This window comes from Chinchilla lanigera, unplaced genomic scaffold, assembly GCF_000276665.1.
Source record: "Chinchilla lanigera isolate Chin_1 unplaced genomic scaffold, ChiLan1.0 scaffold00041, whole genome shotgun sequence".
Classification (NCBI taxonomy): domain Eukaryota; kingdom Metazoa; phylum Chordata; class Mammalia; order Rodentia; family Chinchillidae; genus Chinchilla; species Chinchilla lanigera.
The window spans coordinates 18804319-18824674 of NW_004955442.1; the positions used below are offsets into that span (position 1 = coordinate 18804319).

The 20356-nt window shown below is 53.1% G+C and overlaps 2 protein-coding genes across 2 annotated transcripts in view; both read left to right on the forward strand.

Annotated features, from left to right (window-relative positions):
• Positions 1-3035, forward strand: Slc25a1 (solute carrier family 25 (mitochondrial carrier; citrate transporter), member 1; the record flags this gene model as incomplete). The annotated part of the gene is given in 9 exon segments (XM_005391786.2): positions 1-172; positions 515-622; positions 707-806; positions 888-1026; positions 1714-1798; positions 1948-2052; positions 2228-2343; positions 2432-2505; positions 2653-3035. Coding segments are annotated over 9 exon segments (936 nt in total). The 3' UTR covers positions 2768-3035.
• Positions 3036-19868: 16833 nt separating this feature from the next.
• Gsc2 (goosecoid homeobox 2) overlaps positions 19869-20356 on the forward strand; it is a 1574-nt gene continuing 1086 nt past the window's right edge. The window contains exon 1 of the mRNA XM_005391872.1: positions 19869-20344. Coding sequence (XP_005391929.1) covers positions 19869-20344 — 476 coding nt within the window. The remainder of the gene's footprint in view (positions 20345-20356) is intronic.

A 20356-nucleotide genomic window follows, 5' to 3' on the forward strand; every position in this document is an offset into this window, starting at 1 on the left:
GCCGCCGCCACGGACTGAGTACCCGGTGCTGGAGGCTCGGACCCGAGGCCGACGCTGGGCGCCCCGCCCCCGCCCGCCATGGCCGCACCCCGTGCCCCCCTCTCTCTCGCGGCCGCCGCACCCGCGACCGGAAAGGCCAAGCTGACGCACCCCGGGAAGGCGATCCTGGCAGGTGGGCCCCTACGGGACGCGGACCCCTGTCCCGCCTACCCTGCCGCGTTTCCGGGTGGTCCCGGGAGGCCGAGGCCCCGCCCCACTTCCGGGTCGGTCTGGGGCTTTGGGGTAACGGGGGTGCGGCCCAGGTCTCCAGCCAGGGCGGTGCGCTCGCCCCGCGAATCTCCATGCACGCCTCGCGACGAGGGGGTGGGGGCGTGGGACCCGGCCCGGCCTCCTAGCGGTGAAGGCGTTTGGCGGCGCCGGGCAAAGTCCGAGGCGGGGGAGGGGCCGATCTGCAGCAGGCGCCCGGGGCCTCCTGGCGGGGGCGTCTCTGAACACGGGTGCCCGGTTCCCGCAGGCGGCCTGGCGGGTGGCATCGAGATCTGCATCACGTTCCCGACCGAGTACGTGAAAACTCAGCTGCAGCTGGACGAGCGCTCAAATCCGCCGCGGTATAAGGGCATTGGTGAGGATGGGAGGACCAAGGGGCTGCGGGTGGCAGGGCACTGTGGGGAGCAGGCTGCAGGGTCCTGACCCTACCCTCGTGCAGGGGACTGTGTACGGCAAACGGTTCGCAGCCATGGTGTCCTGGGCCTGTACCGTGGCCTCAGCTCCCTGCTGTATGGCTCCATCCCCAAGGCAGCTGTCAGGTGAGGTTCTTCTGGGCCCTGGACTGGGGGAGGCCAGGGTGGCTATGGCGGTAGCCTTTCTCACTCATCTGTCACCCCTAGGTTCGGAATGTTTGAGTTCCTCAGCAACCACATGCGGGATGCCCAAGGACGGCTGGATAGCACTCGAGGGTTGCTGTGTGGCCTGGGCGCAGGTGTGGCTGAGGCTGTGGTGGTCGTGTGCCCCATGGAGACCATCAAGGTAGGCGAGGTCCTGACACAGAAACCAGATTTGCCCGAGGGGGTGCAAGATCCCTGAGGAACTGCACTGGAGCATACTGGTGGTGACCATGCGCCCTATGGAAGCTGTCAAGGCAGGAAGTTCGCATGGGAGAGGGGGTTGGATTGGAGAGACTGTGTCCTACAGAAGATTTTAAAAATGGGGAGGATCGCCCAAGAAAGGGGTTAAGGTGTGGTCACAGGGCACTGCTGGTGAGCTGGGCACAGGAGGCTGGACAGGAAGGCTGTCCTGTGGAGGTTGTCTGTCCTGAAAACAAAAACATTATTAAAGCCAGGCAAGGTGGTATGTGACTGTCATTCCAGCACTCAGGAGGCAGAGGCAGAAGGGTCACAGCAAGTTCAAGGCCAGTCTGGACTACAGAGAAAGATCTTGTCTCAAAAACAAAACGAAAAAAATTATTTATGCCTTAAAGATGTTCCATAAACAGAAAACATAAATGCATCTCCTTCACAAGATGGTCCCTCTTGTGTTCTGGGGCCTCCTCTGTGGTGGTGATCCTGGACAGCCAAGGGTAGCACTGCTTGCCAAGTGGGAAGCTTTGCCCCTACCTCTGTCCTGATCTGTTGGGTCTGGGTCTGCTAGTGAAAGGGCAGGTATGCCCTTCAGGTGGTGGCCAGGAGCCAGCTCCTTTGCTTCCCTCTGTCTCAGGTGAAGTTCATCCACGATCAGACCTCCTCCAGCCCCAAGTACAGAGGATTCTTCCACGGGGTTAGGGAGATTGTACGGGAACAAGGTGAGCCATTCAGGAGGGTCAAAGGCCTTGATCAGGCCCAAGGGGCTGCACTTCCCCTTGCCATTTTAACACTGCATATGACACCCCCTCCCCAATCCCAGTTGGGGCCTAGAAGGCACCAGGGTGACTGTATGCCTGCCTGCTCTCAGGGCTGAAAGGAACATACCAGGGCCTCACAGCCACTGTGCTAAAGCAGGGCTCAAACCAAGCCATCCGCTTCTTCGTCATGACCTCCCTGCGCAACTGGTACCGAGGTATGTCTGGCCCCAGGATCTGTGCTACACATGCTGTGAGCTTCACTTCTCCCTTTGGGCTACCTCTGGGAGGCCTCTTTCATAGACCCTGCTCCTGGTTCCTCCCTAGCCTTCAAAGCCTAGCCCACTTTTACCTCCCAGGACTCTCTGACTACAACCCTTACCCCATATACAGGAGACAACCCCAACAAGCCTATGAATCCACTAATCACCGGGGTCTTTGGAGCTATTGCGGGCGCAGCCAGTGTCTTTGGGAACACACCTCTGGACGTGATCAAGACTCGGATGCAGGTTGGGGACGGGGGAGCTGAGGAAGTGGGAAGGGATGCTCGGGACAGGGCCTGGCTGCTGAGCACTGTGGCCCACTGGTGTCCTACAGGGCCTAGAGGCGCACAAATACCGGAACACGTGGGACTGTGGCTTGCAGATCCTGAGGAACGAGGGGCTCAGGGCGTGAGTACAGGCAGGGCTGGGCTGTTGCACCCACCCCAGATCCTCCCTGGTCTTATACCCTCCTGCCCTGGGCTGACTTGAGAGAGATCCTCTGCAGGGATGCTGTCCTCTGCCTCCCTCCTTAACCTCATACCCGCCCCCTCACAGATTCTACAAAGGCACTGTCCCCCGCCTGGGCCGGGTCTGTCTGGACGTGGCCATTGTGTTTGTCATCTATGATGAAGTGGTGAAGCTGCTCAACAAAGTGTGGAAGACCGACTAAGCCCAGGGGGTGTGCATGGGGGCTGCTCCAAGCCAGCTCCCACCACCTGCACCTCACATGATTCCAGTGCAGTCGTGCCAAAAGGCCCCTTCCCGTCCCTTGAGTTCTGTGGTCATGGTAGCCATGATGTTCCATAGTGTTGTGTCTCCCCCTTTGGTCTGTATGTGATACTGCCATTGTGTGTGTGTCCAGCCTGGCCACTGTTGGGTATCACTCTGGCCTATGAATCTGTGCCCACTTGTCCATGTGCTTATTCATGAGCAGTGTACCTGTGTTTCATGTTCTGTGTTACGTATCCTTGCACCTGCTTCCTTGGGTGCCTGTGTGGCCTGGGTCCACGGCCCTGTAGCCATGGCCCGGTCCCAGTCCGGTGCCTTCCACCCTGGGCAGCAGGGGCACCCTGCCCTGGCCTACCACAGCTGCCTCCGGGCCTCAGCCTGGACTCACCGCATTCCAGGGGCTGTGTGCCCCCTGCTTCTCCCGCCACTGGCCTTAACTGGCCCTCGGGCCCTCCCTCCACCCAGGACAGGGTGGCACCCGCCACTCTCAGGACCACCCTGCCAAGGCAGAATAAACCGGATCCTGTTGCAGCCTCCTGGTCCTGCATGCATTCATCTGTGGGCCCATGTTGTGATGGGGGAGGTAGTGATGGCTGAGCCTCCCCAGGGACCAGCCCCACTGCTCCCCAGAAGACACTGCACTAGGCAGTACCCAAGCCCAGCGTGCCCCCTACGCAGACTGACTGCAGCCAGTGTTAGCTCTCCTAGACGCCAGCCCCTGGCCAAGAAGGCTGCATCTACCCTTCCTGTGACCAGTGTGTGGGGTCCCAAGGTCAGCTGATGGATGTGTCCATGAGACCCTGATGTGGCCTGGCAGATGCCACAAGTGGTCAGAGTGGAGAGATAGGCCAGAGCCAGTGCTCCCAGGATGCTGCTGGCCTTCATGGGGAGAGGTGGCCTGAGGAGTCCTGGGTTTCAGGGCTCCCCTGCCCCCCAGCCTGTGCCACAGTCTACCTCACCTCCTATAAGTTTATGAAATGAGCTGCATGCTGGTTGAGGAGTACAGGGACCTGTCTGAGGCTAGAATCGGAGGCATCTACCCTGTGCTCTTCTGAGCCTCTAAGCAGGGGCCCTTTCCTTGGGATGGTAGGCTGCTTTCTGGAGCAGGAAGGAGCCATCCAGCTATCTGGCAGGGACCTCTGGATACCTCATCCCATATCCCTGGAATGAACCTCAAGGGAGGATGTCTCTATCTGAAGTCCCTTCCCAGGTTCCAGAGCTCTGGTTCTAGAGTCCCTACGGCCCCAACTGCCCTTCCACAGTCAAGTCTCAGAAAAGGACTCCCATGGGCAGGACAAGATCAACCAGTGCTCCCACTTGTTCAAGGGGCAGAAAGTATCTTCCTGTCCAACTGCCTCAGCAGGGGAAAAGCCAGACAGGCATTTGGCTCGGAGACCGAAATAGGCCCTACCCCTAGAGCCTCTGGAGAAAGAAAGCCTGGCTCCTGTAGCCGTGGGTCCCTGAAAACCATGTTTGTGGCAGGATGCAGAGGGTCCCAAGGTAGATCTGAAGGCCACATGTGGGCTCGAGATATGGAGGGAACACAATGCCTTGGGGAGCCTCTGGCAGGTTGTCACTCAAAGCCTGCACTGTGGGACTTGGGCTGACCACGTATTCCCAATGATCAGGTATTTCCCGATCCCTGTGACAATGGGCCCAGGCGGCAAAGTCTGTGCCCCACAGTAGCTGTCCCCACCTCCCACACATACCAGGGCTCAAGTCCCACACAAAGGAGCTCCCTGTGTCTGGAGTCGAGGCAACCCACTCTGGACCTTAGCAGCTTGACTGTGGGGGTAGAAGCAATGCTGGTCTGGCGCGGGGTTGCCCTGGAGGCTGCTCCCAAACTACAGCATCTGGGAAATAAAGTGCTGGATGGCACAAAATCACCTAGGCCCCACCATTTGCTATTTGATTTTAGACAACTCACCTAATCTTAATTTCCTAATCCAAGAACAGGGTTTCAAAAGGATTCACCTTTATTGGGTTACAAGATTGAAGTAACATCATCCCTATAAGGTGCTTAGCTCAATACCTAGTGGAGATTAAGTTCTCACCTGGGATAGATTTCTTCGTAGAGTTGTAGGAAGTTGTTTGCTGTCTTTCCAGGTTCCAGGTAGTTCCCGGGGCAGGCAAAGCCCAGTCACTGTCCAAAGGAGACATCATCCCCCCACATGCTGACCTCCAGAGAAGCCAACCACTCCTTGACCATATACTTGCATGGGTCCTATTCCTGTCCCTCTTTGCAGGGAGGAAAGGGCCAAGGCTACATAGCTGGAAGCACAGTAAAGGATGGCCTGTGTAAACATACTCCCTGGGACCATCCCTAGGAACAGCCTGGTGTTCATCCTGCAATCTTCAGGATCTCCTTGATTATGTCACAATGCACACAGGGAACACTGGCCTCAAAGCCAGACGTGCCTTGAAGCCAGAAATGGTGACTGGGTCTGAGTCCCTCAGAACATAAACATGGAGGAGTCAGCGGCTCTGATGTAGTCCATTCTGAGGCTGCATCACACATCACCTGAAGGGTGAAGCCTCAGTTCTAGAGCTGAGACCTGAGAAGGGTATGTATGTGCGAGAAAGAGCTTCAGGCACCGCTGGGTTTGAGAGAAGTGAGCGAGTGAGAACAGCTGGAGAGGCCGGCAGAGATCTGGAGAGAGCCAACTGCATTTAGCCACAACCTCGAAGACTTTGAGGCCAATGGCAGGAGACCAGGAGAGACTTGGGGCGACTTGGCTGGAACCACTGCCTGCCCTTGCAGCCATAGGACCAAAGGGGAAGAGAGAGGTGGGCAGATTTTCAAGCTAATCTGGAGCCAGAGTAGGGTCCACTTTTAGCTTGGAGCTCCACCTGCCCACACCAACCAGCCGGTAAGGTCAAGGTTGCAGTGAAGCCCAGGAGGTGGCTGGGTGAGACTTCAGAGGTGTGGGGAGGGGGAAATTAAGTCACCAAGTCCAGCCCACAGCCAGAGCCTGAGACCAACTAGAAGTCAAACTCAGCTTCTATCAGCCTCAGCCAGATTCCACAACCCAGCACAACCTGGAGACTCTGACCCCCGTGGATTGTGCCCAGCCCCAGAAACAAGGGACAGAAGGGCAGGTGCTGACCACACCTGAGGTACAGCTTGGCCAGTCTCCAGCCTATCCTCACTGCTGTGGGGCTAAGGACAGGTATCCTACGCTCTTCACAGGGAGGCTTTAGGCAGCTACCCTTCACCTCCTCCCACACCCCAAATTCCTTGAAGTTTCTGTTACTGCTGCACGGGAACCCACTGGGATTTTTCCATGTCGCTATACAGGTGAATGGCAGTCAGAACTTAACACCAAAAAAAGAGAAAAGTCACTCCGGAAAAATGCTCAGGACTAAGGCAAGCTAGGAAGAGTTTACCACTGAGCCACATCCCTAGGGCCAGGGCCATCTCCTTTGGGTAACAGTTCTGCTTTATGAGTTATACCTCCCGCCCCCAGGCACCGACAGTGAAGTCTTAGTGAAGGACTCCCGGATTACTTTCTTCACTGCGTTTTTATTTCCTATGTACTTTGAAAGTTCTCTGGACAAGGGTCTTAGGTAAAGGGGTCAAAATCGGAGGGTCTGAGAACTCCGGGCCTCCTCAAGATCTGGGACCAGGGACCGAGCATACCTACCACAAGGGATGGAGGCGCAAGCACGGGGGAGAACCGGCCTGAAAGCACAGGGAGAAGCACACATGGACAGCCACGGCCCCTGCTTGGCCCTGCAGCTCCCCTCCTCCCTCACCCACTTGGAACTTCGCGGAGAGCAACCTCTCCGCCCATCAGGCTGTGGCAAGCCCGGCTCCGGCGTGCCCTTTATCACACTTGCCGCAGTCGGCTCCTTTGCAGGATGGGCCACACCCACCCACCACCCACCTCACCCCGCCCCACGGGCCGAGCCGCACTCCAACCTGTCCCGCAAGGACTTCCCCCAAGTGACCTCGGAGGAAACGCGTCCCGCTCTCTGCTCGAAGGCCGGCGGCATGGGCGGCTCGCTAGTTCGAAGGAGAGCGCTGCCTCCTAACGCTTACAGAGCCCTGGGCACTTTCCACGAGGCAACTCGGCGGGGGCGCCCGGGCTCTCTGGCCCTGGCGCTCAAGACCGAGACGGCCGACAGAGGCCGCCCGCCAAGCCGCCGTCCCCCGCGCCGCCGCCGGGGACCCTGGTGGGTCACTGTTCCTCTAGGCGCCCGGGCGATTTCCCCGGAGCTGTAACGCGGGAAGGTAAATAAAACTCCGGCGATCGAGACCTGGCGGCTTAACCTGCTGGGCGGAACGGTGCACGAGGGAAGCACTGTGCCCGTCGGGCCGGAAGGACGGCCGCCTGTGCTGAGGGGCGTGGGGCACGCGCGCGGACCCGGGGACTCCCTCGGCCCCCGACAGCGAGGTTCGCAGAGAAGGGCAGCGCCGCGAGGCTGCTTGCGTCCACTTCTGAAGGAGGAATAAGACCTTTCCGGCTTCGGGGACAGGCAGGACAGAGCCCGGACGCTGAGTCCAGTCGAGTTCTGAGAGAGAAGCGGCCACGCTAGGAAGAAGGCTGGATGGCGCAGGACGATGGCGTCACGAGGACGCGCCACCCGCTCGGGGCCGCGCACGCGCGCTCGGTAGGCGCAGAACCTGGACCGGCGCTACAGTGGCCTGGCTGTCTTTTCCCTCCTAGGATCCCTGGGGGTCTCCTCACTGTCACTGTCACCACTCCTGTCCTTGGGTATCACTGCAAGTCCCTTCCTTCGCATGCAGCCCCGAGCATGGCCAGTTCAGCCACCGCTATCCACCTTCCCGAGTCTCTGATGGCGCCTCTCCGGACGCCCGGCTCCTCACACCGGAGGCTGCCGGTCCCACTGTCCCCTGCCTAGAGATGTCTCCGCGTTCCCACCACCTTTCGGGCCCTGCCTGACCCATAGGCATATGTTGGGGACGGGGGTGTTCCTGAACTGTGCCCTCAGCTGTGTCCTCAGGTCTAAGCTCCCAGATGGCAGACTGAAGCTACTTCCCTGGGTCCCCTCCACACGTCCTCAGCTGGAGAGCTCCTGGATACTGCTAAGTGAAAGAAGAAAGGATTTACACTGTGGCCCCCTCCCTCTCCCCCTCCTACTCGTTGGAGTATCTTTTTGCTCCAACGTTCCAGATCTCATACACCCAGAGGAGATGGAGCTTAGGAGATGGGAACTAACAGGGCTCTATAAGCCTCTCCAGGCCTACCACCCCTCCACATCCTGCCTGCCTGGCCGGCTCCAGACCAACCGCCTGCTGCCACCTCTAGACTTCTGTAAGACACAGTGGCCTTGCCACATCCCCATGGGACAGGAGGCCAGATGTAGGCACACCTCTCCTAGCCTCCTTCCCTGGGGCTTCAGTAGTAGCAAGAGGGGGAAAGGGATGGAATTTTGTCCCTGCAGAAGGCAGGAGTGCGTGTAGGCCATACCACTGGTCACTGGCTCGTTGTGGCTCTGTCCTCTCAGCTAGCCTCATTATTCACATGAGAAAACCAAGGCAGAGACAAAGGGCTTGAGACCTATGAAGTCCCTGGCCAGCACAGCCCCACCCTGGCCCTCACAGAGAGAGGGAGCTGAAGATAAGGGGTGGTGAAGTAGCAGGTGGTATCAAGCCAGCCCTGCCAGGGAGTTAGTCAACAAATGCCCCTTAGGGTTTATACCCAGGAAAGGGACTTCAAGGGAAAGATGGCCAAGCAACAGGTGTCAGACAGCTCCTTGCTTATCTCTGTCAGCACCCATCCAGTCTACAGCCTGTTTCCTGGCCATGCACAATACGAAAAGGTAGTATGGACCTTGCTGAGGAATCGAAGCCACTATGGACAGTCAGATCCCAGATGTGAAGTGTCTCAGTAAAGGGGCTGGAATGTCCTTCCTTTGGCATGGGACAGGAAAGGCGAGCTGTGTTCCCTGATGGCCCAGGAAGGCTGGCAGTGACAATGGACAAGGGACCAGGTTGCACTCCCACTAGCTGTGCAGGTCCACCTATGGGGCAAGGTTAGCTTCGGCCTTCGAAGGTGCGAATCCCTGCTTTTTGGCCTGAGGACCTGCCCTGGCTGAGTTACAGCTGGGGAAACTGAGACTTGAGGGGTGACCAGGCCTGAGGTACCCTCCAACCCATGCGTTTTTCTGCCTCGCCCGTTCGCTGCAGGCAATTGAACGGCCAAAGCAGATTAACCCGGGTGTTAATCCTCCCTAATGGTTTCAGAATCCTCGGCGCGAGGAGCTAAGCCGGCCTTTCTCCGCGGCTGCGGCCGGCCTTCTCGGCGGCTTCAGCGCCGCGGCCGCGCCGATGCTATCTCTGCAGGCCCGGCCGGGACCCGCGCTAATCCTCGGCGCTGGTTTTCTTCCCCGACCGCCTGAGATCGGGCCGATTGGCGTTTGATTACGGCCGCTATCGAGGGCTCCTTTGTGCGATCGGCCCTAAATCCCCTAATTCCGTGATAAAGGAGGCATTAGCGGGCGTTTGCTGCAGAAAGAGGCACGGGCATGAAAGAAAGCAATCAGGGGAATCCTGATGGCCTGGTCCGCTCTCTCGGCGGCGCGGGGACAGGGAAGGGAGCGGGGAGACCAGGAAAGGGAGGGGCGCGCTCCAGCCGAGGGCAAACTGGACCCCGCTGCCCTCCGGCCACAATTGGCCTCTTACTTCCACCATGTGGCAGCTGTAGCCCGCTCCATCCTCTTCCAGGCTCATCTTCGAACCGTTAGCTCTGCCCTCTCTACCTTGCCCTCTAGGGCCGGGCTGTCCAAAGCCCGGAGGCCTCAGTGTCCACCCAAGGACCTATTCCCCTGACCCCTGGTCCTCCCCAGTCACTCCCATCCTCCTGCAGGCGGCGTTCCCCTTATCTGCCCCCTCGATTTTGGTACTGACCACTTTGACCAGTCCAGGAAACAGGTATAGCTCCTCCGTGTCTGGGAAAAGAAGTGGTGACAGCCAGGAGTCGCTGGGATTGTCTCCAAAGAGCATGCCGGGGAGAGGGCAGAGAGCAAGAAGGCTCACCTGGAAGCTTCCTCTGCAGAGGTCCCTCTATACAGTCCCATGATTTTGCTTCAAGGAGCCAGTCAGGGTGCAAACTCGGTGCAATGGAGCAGCTGATCCCCAGGGTGGGCAGGTGAAAGTGAGAGAGAGCGGAGGATGAGGTTGCTGGAATGGAGGTGACAGTCTTTGGGGACTACTAGACCCGGGTGCCTGAAACTAGGAAGCACAGGGACTGGGTCTGTGTTTGTAGGGATTCTGGAAGCCTCCGAAGAGGCTCACCTTGGGGAGAAGGGAAGGAGGGAAAAGTGGCTGGAAGTGAAAGTCATCATGGGAGCCCAGACAGCAGAGACACCTTCCACAGACACTGAGACAACACAGAGGGATGGAGTGGGGCCATGCCAAATAGAAATGGAGGGAAAGCCCATGGGATGAAAGGTGGGACAGAGAGGGGTGTCAGGCTTGGCTCAAAGGTGTGCGTGTCTTGGGCCTCTCTGGTGGTAGATGAGCTTATTCGGGGTGGGTGGGTGGTCCATGGACATGGTGGAGAGGTGTATACTTACCTACGTGAACAGGAATCTAGGTGTGCATTTGCCCAGGTGGATAAGAGAAAGATGGGCCATTTACCAAGGTGGACAAGTGGATGGGGTGCACAAGCATCCTACTCTCCTTTGACAGTCCCCCACCCCCAGCCATTGATAGGTGGCTGCTGGCAGCTCACAGCTGCCCCCATCTTAAGTATTGCCCTGGGTAATGGGAACCAACTACATGGTGGCCCTCCAACCCTGGGAGAAATCTCTGACTGCTCCAGGGTGGGGCTCAAAAAGCCAGCCCTGCTTTTGCCTCTGGGTGTTCACACTTCTGAGGCTCTCTATGTCTGCCTCAGGGCTTCTGGGTGGAGTTACTCGGAAACAGGCCTCCATCGGCCTCTGCTTCCTGTATAGTTTTCCCCATCCCCCTACCCAGCCACACTGCTTCTGGAGTGACCAGTTGCCTCAGTTTTCTTGGGATAAAAGACTGTCCCAAGAGACAAGATTTCAGCACAGCCTGACATGGTGGCACACGCCTGTAACCTCAGCACTCAGGAGGCTGAGGCAGGAGGATCACTGCAAGTTCAAGGCCACCTTAGGCTACAAAGTGAGTTCCAGGCCAGCCTGAACTATATAGTGAAGCCCTGTCCCAAAAAGACAGTGGTATAGGGACTGGGGATTTAGCTCAGTGGCACATCGCTTGCCTGGCAAGCGGGACGTCATGAGTTTGATTCCCAATACCGGAAAAAAAAACAAAAACAAATAAACAAACAAAAAAGACAATGGTGGTGGTGGTGGGGAACCTCAGTGCTAAACATGAGAGAATCCCAAGCAAACCTGGAACCCCTGGAACCTGTGAATGTAAACTTAATTTGGAAATAAGGTCTTTTGCAGATGTAATTAAGATGTAAATGAAGATAGGCCCTACTGGAGTAGGGTGGGTCCTTATTAACTGAGACAGAGAGGAGAACGCTGCTTCGGGATGCAGCTACTTAGGGAGAATACGATATAATAAGAGATTGAGATTGGAGTGATGCATCTACAATCCAAGAACACCAAGAACTGCTGGGAAAACCAGCAGCTAAGAGAAAGGCATAAACCAGGCGTGGTGATGCCCACCTGTAATCCCAGCACTCTGGGAGGCTGAGGCAAGGGATTGCAAATTCAAGCTCAGCCTGGGCAACTTAGTGACTTAGAAAGACTGTCTCTTTTTTTTTTTTTCCAGTACCAGGAATCAAACTCACAACCTTGTGCTTGCCAGGCAGGTGCTGTGCCACTGAGCTAAATCCCCAGCCCCTGACTGTCTCAAAATTTAAAAAAATAAATAAAAAAGGACTGGGGGAAAAAGGGGGTGCTAGGGGTGTAGCTCAGTATGAAAGCATTGGGTTCAACCTCCAATGTTGCAGAAAGAAGGAAAAGAAAGGAAAGGAAGAGAGAAAGGAAGAAAAGAAAGGAAGGAAAGGAACAAATTCTCCCTTAGAGACTTCAGGGAGAGCACAGCCCTGTCGACACCTAGTTTTGGTACCTGACGCTGGGTAAAGGTGGATCCCGGAAACTGACGCCAGTTTCTTCACTCATCTCCTATGAGTGCCTCCTGCAAAAAAGGCCATTTGAACAAGAGTCCCCATACCAGGCTGTGCTTCTTGGAACCTTGAGCTTGGCAGCTGGTACCAGGAGTGGGTCATCTTGGGAAGTAGGCTCTAAGGATGGCATCCGGAAGTTGGATCACAAGCCAACGGAGTGGCAATTGGGGGCCATCACTGGTGGCAGGTGGAGGACTAGGATAAGCCAGCATGGGTGACTGTGAAGAATGTCCTTTGGGAGAACTTACACGGGAGGTGGGGGGAAGGACGGTCAACAGCTGGTCCACTTAGGAGGACACAAGAGGTGTAAGAGCTATGGGATCAAGCGGCTGGGCTAAGGATGATTGATTCCTTGAGGAGACAGGGCAGGTTCTGATATAGTAATCAACAGCATAAAGCAGAGGGTGAATGTCAGAGCCCACCTGGCCCATGTTCAGAGACTGCAGCTGAAGAGCAGACATTGAGGAAGTGGAGGCACTGCACTTAGCGGAACATGGACAAGCTCCAGCAATCAGGGTCTCAACCACACAAAGTCAGAACCCTGGTATGCCAGTTACCCTGATCTGCTCCTTTCGCCTTATATATTGAAATGCCGCACTGTACCCAACAAACATGCATAATTATTGAGTTGATTATATATAAATAAAAAATAATTTTTAAAAAGTCAGAGGCCAGACATGGTGGTACACATCTGTAATCCCAGCATTCTGGGATTGAGACAGGAGGATCACAAGTTCAAGGCCAGCCTGGGCAACTTAATGAGACACTATCTCAAAATAAAATTTTTGGGCCAGGGATATAGCTCAGTGGCACAAGCGCCTGCCTGGCAAGTGCAAGGTCCTGAGTTCAATTTCCGGTACCAAAAATAAATAAATAAATAAAAATAAAAATTTTTAAAGAGCTGAGGATGTAGCTAGTGGTAGAGCTCTTGCCTAGCATGTCCAAAGGCCTGTGTTTAATCCCCAGCCTGGGGAGGTGGTGGTGGTGGTAGTAAGATCCCTGATGATGGAATGGGACCCTGACATTTGAGATAGGGATGTCTAGGTGCATGCCTTTGAACATAGCTTTTCACACTGTATTTTTTGAGATGATTCGAAACATACTCAGCTGGGCATGGTGGCACATGCCTCTAATCCCAGCACTCAGGAGGTTGAAGTAGGAGGATCATTGTGAGTTCGAGGCCAGCCGGGGCTACAAAATGAGTTCAAAACCAGCCTGAACTGGGGCTGGATTTAACTCAGCAGCACAGTGCCTGCCTGGCAAGCGCAAGGTCATGAGTTCAATTCCCAGTACCGGAGAAAAACAAAAACAAAAACAAAAAAAAACAGCCCGAACTGCATAGTAAGACCGTGTGTTATATATTCTAACCATGGCAGCAGGTTTAATCTATTTAATATTTTTCCATACTGGAGATTTGAACCCAGGTCTTTGTGTGTGTTAGGCAAGTGTTCTACCTCTTAAAAATATACCCCCAGCCTTTTATTTTATTATCTTAACATACTTTATTTATTTTATTTCATAAAATAAACTAAGTTGCCCAGGCTGGTGTCAGACATGAGATCCTCCTGTCTTAGCATGCACCACCACACCCAGATTGATCCACTTACATTTACTGTTAGTATTAATGCAGCTAAATTTAAGTCTACCATTTTGCTAGTCTTTCTATTCTCCCATTTATGTATTTATTCCTCTGTTCCTCTCTTCCCACTTCTCTACATTTATTTTAATGTATTAGTCCATTTTAGTTTTTCTTTTTTCTCTTCTTTCCCCTTCCTCCATCACTTTCTTTTCTTTTTCTTTTTTCTTCTCATATTACTGGGGACTGAGCCCAGGACCTTCTCACTGAGCTGCCTTCCCAGCCCTTTTATTGAGACAGGGTCTCACTAGGCCTCTAGATACTAGAAAAGAGAAAAGACTAGATCGTTTCACAGAGTCTTCAAGAAAGAAATATAGCCACTTAGCGGGCCACAGTTGCACACACCTGTAATCTCAGCTACTCAGGAGGCTGAGGCAAGAGGGTTGAAAATTTATAGCCAAGCCTGGGTGTTATAGCTTGGATCCAAGTGTCTTCCCAAAGCCTCATGCTGTCACAGGTGTAGGGCTTTTCAGAGATGTCTGGAACTAGAGTGGTGACACTGGCATTAAGTGTGGGATGCTGGGATCAAGGGTGTGTGGTTACTAAATTAGTCCACTGATTGGTTTGGCATAGTTCTAGGTGTGAATAATGAGAATGCCCACCCTGGATATGAGTGGTACCTGCCCTAAGGGCTTGTAACCTGGATAGACTATAAGGGACAAAAAGAGGGCTGCTGGCATTTGCTTGCTGCTTTCCTGCTTTGCTGCCTTCTGCTTGCCAAGAACTGTTTCTCCTCTGTGTGCCTGTCTGCCACACCACCCTGCCTTGGAGCCAGCCAATTATGCACTGAAACCTCTACAAACTGTGCCCCGAAATAAACCTTTCCTCTTTGAGTGTTGAATATTTTGTCTCAGCAATGAGAAAAGTAACTACAACACTGGGCAATTTAGAAAGACCATTTCTCAAAATTTAAAAAAAAAAGCTATAGCTCAGTGGTAAAGTTCTTGTCTTACATGAGAGAAGCTCTGAGTCCAATGCTCAGAATCACAGTAAAGAAGTGAGGGAGGGAGGGAAGGAGGGAAGGAGGGAGGGGACAGCCTCTTTTCTGCCCTTGGCTGTACCCACAAATGGCTTGTAGCATGACTCCCAAGTTTTCTGATGCCTCCACAGCACAAAGAAGGGAGCCTCTTGAATTGTGTTGGGGTTTTTTTGTTGTTTTTTGTTTTTTGTTTCTGTACCTGGAATTGAACTCACGACCTTGCGCTTGCCAGGCAGGTGCTATGAGCTGAGCTAAATCCCCAGCCCCCGTGTTGTTTCTTAGCAATAAGTGGACAAGGTGCAATAAATTGCCCTTTGTTTTCATTTATTTGTTTGTTTGTTTTGAGACAGGGTCTTGCTATGCACTTTAGGCTGGACTTGAGCTCACTTTGTAGCCCAGGCTGATCTTGAATTTGCAATGATCCTCCTGCCTCAGCCTCCCAAGTGCTGAAATTACAGACATGCATCACCACACTAGGCTTGCCCTTTACTTTGGAGAGGATAGTCAGCATGCCCTGTACTCTTAGGAACTTGGCTTATGTTTTTTGTTTGTTTGTTTGTTTGTTTGTTTTAATTCGGTACTGGGATTGAACCTGCGAAGCACTGAGCTACATCTGCAACCCTTTTTTACATTTGTAATCTGAGATAGGGGCTCACTAAGTTGTCCAGGCTGGCCCTGAATTTGTGATCCTCCTGCCACAGTCTTTCAGAGTTCTGGGATTACAGGTATGTGCCACCATGCCAGGCAGCACTTTCTACCATCTCTCCGGGCATCTCCTTAGCTAGTCTTGGATGTTTTTTTATTGACTTTTTTTATTTTATTTATTTATTTAGTACAGGAAATAGAACAAATGCACATGCTAAGCATGGGCTCTATTACTGAGCTACATCCTTAGCCCAATTTTCTCATTTTAATGTAAACTAACATACAGTAAATTTGACTTTTTTGGTGTATGTTTCCATGTGTTGTAATACACATATAGATTTATGAAACTCCATCATCATCAGGACAGAAAAGTTTCCTCACCCCCCAAAAGGTACCTGACATTCTTCTCCCACCCCAATCGCTGATTTATTATCAGTGGTTATTGTTGCCTCCATAAAAGTGTCATATAAATACATAAGCATGTGTGATTAAATTAATCATAACCTTTTGTGATTAAATTCTTTTTTTTTTCTTGAGATAGGGTCTCACTATGTAGTTCAAGCTGCCCTTGAACTCACTATGTAGTCCAGACTGGTCTCAAACTTGCAGCAATCCTCCTGCATCAGCCTCCCAAGTGGAGTGCTGAGACAGGCAAGCACAGCCATGCCCAGCCTTTTTTGCTTGTTTTTTGTTTTTGAGACAAGGTCTTGCTATGTAGTCCAGGCTGGTCTTGAACTCAGTATATAGCTTAGGCTAGCCTCAAACTCATGGTGATCCTCCTGCTTCAGCCTCCCAGTTGCTGAGATTACAGGTGCGTGCCACCACACCTGGCCTGTGAGTGAAGTCTTTCACGCAGCATGGTGTCTTCAAGATTCATCCATGTTGTTCCATATATTCCTGCTGCTTTACGCTCCCCCATATTTCCTTCCTATTTATGGCAGAGTAGTATTCTATAGCGTAGATGTAGCAAAGTATGTTTATTCATTCTACAGGCAATGAACATTGGGGTGATTTTCAAGATCTAATCATGATATTGCAGAAAAACCAATATCAAACCAAATGGAAAATTAAAAAAAAAAAACCAAATGGAAAATTCATTGCACTGAGGAGCTGAAAGGCAACTTTTATTATGCTAGTGGGCTGGGGAACCCAGAGGTTCAAATCACCAGCCCAGAGTCAGGTTTGAGTTCAGTTTACATCTGGTTGTCAAGTGAGAAGTACAAAGCTGATAGCAGGTTATTACATGATTGGTTGCATGGAGTACAAGAATTATGTCATACGTTGTCAGGCAGGTTTGTACAGGAACATTCTGGGAAGGAGGGGATCTGAGAAGAGAGCAGGTAGAGATGAAAGTGTCCTTGACTGGACCAGTCTTCCCCAAACATGACAGCCTTGAAGCCCTTGAAGCAAGCTGGAATCACTGAATATTTTTTAAAAATGAGGTGGACACAGTCAGTTTGATCCCACACAGCATTAAGGGGGATCATCTGGACCTAGACAGTCAAGGCTGGCTTTATGACCGGCAGCATAAATATAGTCACAGACTGTGAACTGATTTCAAACTTCTGTTATAATATGCCCACAAGTCTGCTATTCTGTAAGTGTGCTCTAACAACGATAAACAGATCTGCACTACTCATTTGTGTACAGCATTCCACATGAGCAGAGTTTTTCATTTCTCTAGGATAAATACCCAGGAACAGAGTTGCTCATTTCTAGGATATGTGTATGTTTAACTTTATAAGATGAATTCTTTATATTTATAATTAACAGTTAAACTGGGCATGGTGGTGCATACCTGTAATCCCAGCACTTGGGAGCCTGAGGCAGGAGGATCTTTGTGAGTTCGAGGCCAACCTGGGCTACAAAGTGAGTTCCAGGACAGCCTAAACTGCATAGTGAGACTCTGTCTCAGAAAAGACAAAACAGACAAACAAAAAAACCGCGAAAAACAAACAGTTAATTCTCTAGCATAGTTTGTTTTTCTTGTTTTACTTTTTTTGGTGTCAGGAATCAAACTCAGGACCTTGCACTTGCCAGGCAGGCACTTGTGCCTGCTGAGCTAGATTCTCACCCCTTTATTTATTTTTTAAATATTTATTTATTTGCCGGGTGTGGTGGCGCAATCCTGTAATCCTAGCACTCGGGAGCCTGAGGCAGGAGGATTGCCTTGAGTCTGAGGCTAGCCTGGGCTACATAAGTGAGTTTAAGGCCCACCTGCTCTACACAGTGAGATCTTGTCTCAAAAAACAAACAAAAGGATTATTTATATTTCATTATGGGAAAGTATTAAACCCAGAGCCTTTGCACTGAGCTACATTTAAGTCCTTTTAAATTTTTTTTCTTTTTCAACTTTGAGACAAGGCCTCACTAAATTGCTAAATTGCCCACACTGACCTTGAACTTTTATGTCCTCCTGCCTCAGCCTCCCAGAGTTCTGGGATTAAAAGTGTGCACCACTATGCCTGTTCTCTTTCACTGTAGTAGCTACAAGAAAGCCAGGCAGCACTTTCTACCCGCTCTCTCTGCATCTCCTTAGCTAGCTCATCTTACTCATGCGTTCCCTTGTGCTCTTCTACTACAGGGGACAATATTGCTAAATCTCTTGCCAAAACAATCAGCTGAATAAAAGCACTGCAGTCACTGGGGCCCTCCTCCTCCCTCCCTCCCTCCCTCACTTCTCCTCCTCCTCCTCCTCATTCTCCTTCTTCCTTACTTCTCCCATCAGGAACGAGAGCTCCATCTGGTCTCAGTTTTCTGTAAAACAAAAACAGAAACAAACAAAAAAATCAGCTGTCTCCTTTCCTCTACTTTGCAACTTTTTCTTTTTCCTTTAGGTCTGCACTCTCAGCCTTGGCAAGATCTTCTCATTGCTGACCCACTGCCTAGTACTTTACATAAAGCCAATGCCACCTGATTCAGATTTCTGTCAGCAGAACCCCATTTCTAGGACCCACCCCTATTTGGCTCTCCATAGGCACATCATGAACCACATCAAATTCAGCACTGTGGAGACATCCAGTCATCCAGTGTTTCTGTCAAGTAGTTGTGGATCTTGACCAGGCTTAGCGAGGTGACTCACTTTGGTACGGCACGTGGTGGCAGTCAGATTGTGGCTGTACCTAGAGCCCTCGCAACGTTTTCCTTACCACCTGTAGATCCTCAGTAAGGATTCACATCCTCTCTTGTGCTTCCTGACAGCATAGTGCATGGCTGTGAAGAGCAATATCCCAAAATAAGGCAGGAGAGGGGAGGGAAGGAAGGAGGAAGAGAGCAGGAGAAGAGAGAGAGAGAGAGATAGACGCCTTGGCTTCAGAAACCACACAATGCCATTTCTGATGCATCCTATTGACTCGAAGCTAGTCTAGCCCATTTTTACTCTTTTTTTTTTTTCTTTTTGCTATTGGTTTTATTTTTGAAATGTGGTCTTGTATTGCCCAGACTGGTCTTGAACTGTTGGCCGAAGTGGTCTTCTTACCTTGTCCCAGGTGTCTGGGACTGCAGATAGGCTCTACTACACCCACTTAAGTTCAGCTCATTATTTTTGTTTTGGGTTCTGAAGAGTGCCAAGCTATATCCCCAGGCCTGTTTTTTTGTTTGTTTGTTTGTTGTTGTTGTTGTTGTTAATTTTCTCACTACCTTATCCAGGTTGCTGCAAACTCATGATTCTCCTACCTCAGCCTCCCAAGTAGCTGGGACTACAGATGTGTGCCGCTGAAAGCAGTTAAATCCACTTATCAAGGGGGACATGCAGACGGGAAGGTGGAGAGACTGTGTGTTTTGGAGGGTAGATAGGTGGGTAGGTGGCCCATTTATGAAGACAGGGAATAGCAGCCAAAGAACAGATTTTTGAGAAGATCTTGAGGTCATTCCTGGCATGGTGACAAGGAAATGTTCCCTGGGGATGGAAACGGAGACATGGAGCAAGCTTCCAGAAACACTAACTTGGAACAGGCTGAAATTGGACTCACAAACTGGAGGAAGTCATCCAGGGGGAAATGGCGTGGGATGAAGGCCTGGCCAGGGCCGAGTACGGGACACAGAAGCTGCTCCTGTGGCCTTCATGTCCACTGACCCTGCTGTTCACATCCTAGTGGAGCTCTGACTCCGGTGTATGGTAGACTCCCTAGTGGTTCTTGTGATGGATGAATGTCTCTCAGGGGGCCAGACCTTGGATGGGGTCGGAAGCTTTCTCTGATCCAAGAAAGAAGGCAGAGAATTGGGAGCAAGGGACAGCCACAGCTTCCTTCCTTCCACATGGGAATTTCCTCCATGAGACTGAGACCCAGGCTCCAAAGTAGGTGAGAGGTTTGGGGCCAAGTGCGGTGGGACCACGAAGTTGCCCAGCGTACTGGGCCGCATCCAAGGTTTGAGACTGGGAATTTGGAGTTCAGAAGCCTGCTCGGCTTGCGTGGGTTTCTCCAGAAGCGCTCACTCCCCGTGAAAGGGGCTCAAAAGAGTCCAGGAGCCCGCCCTGGCCTGGAGGGACACAGCGGGGTTAGGGTCAAGGGCGGCCGCCGCGCTTTGGGGCTTTGGGGACTGGCGGGGCAGATGTCCACGGACGGCGACTGCCCCATAGGAAGGAGAGGCGGCCTTCCACGCCCTCCACGCCTTCCCCGGAGGCCACGGCGCGTGAGCCTACCCTGAGTGGACGGGAGGACCCCGAGGGGGCGCAGGGCTCCTTCCCCCCATGCGGCCGCCCCCGCGCGCCCGGGCGGAGCAAGTTTTCCCGCGCCGCCGCCCAAGTCGGGGATTAGCGCGCTGCGGCTGGCGCGGCGGGATTAGCCCGCGTGGACTCGGCGCCCGGCCCGGGGATTACCGCGCGCTCCCCCCGACGTATATATTCCTGCCTCGGCCGCCACCCGCCCGGCCGGGCATGGCGGCGGCGAGGGGCGCGGCCAGTCGCGGGGGCCCAGGGCGGCCCTGCCCCTTCTCCATCGAGCACATCCTCTCCAGCCTGCCCGAGCGGAGCCCCCCGAGCCGAGCTGCCCGGCCTCCGCAGCCCGCAGGTCGCCAGAGCCCCGCGGAGTCTGTGGAGCCCGGGGCGCCGGAGGCTGTGCCTTGCACCTGCTGTTGCTGCTTCGGCCCACCCGCGACGCCCCGCAGGTCCCCGGAGGCGGCGCCCGGGCTGGGTGAGTGGGCACGGAGCGGGGCGCGGGGCCAGGGGGACTCGCCCCG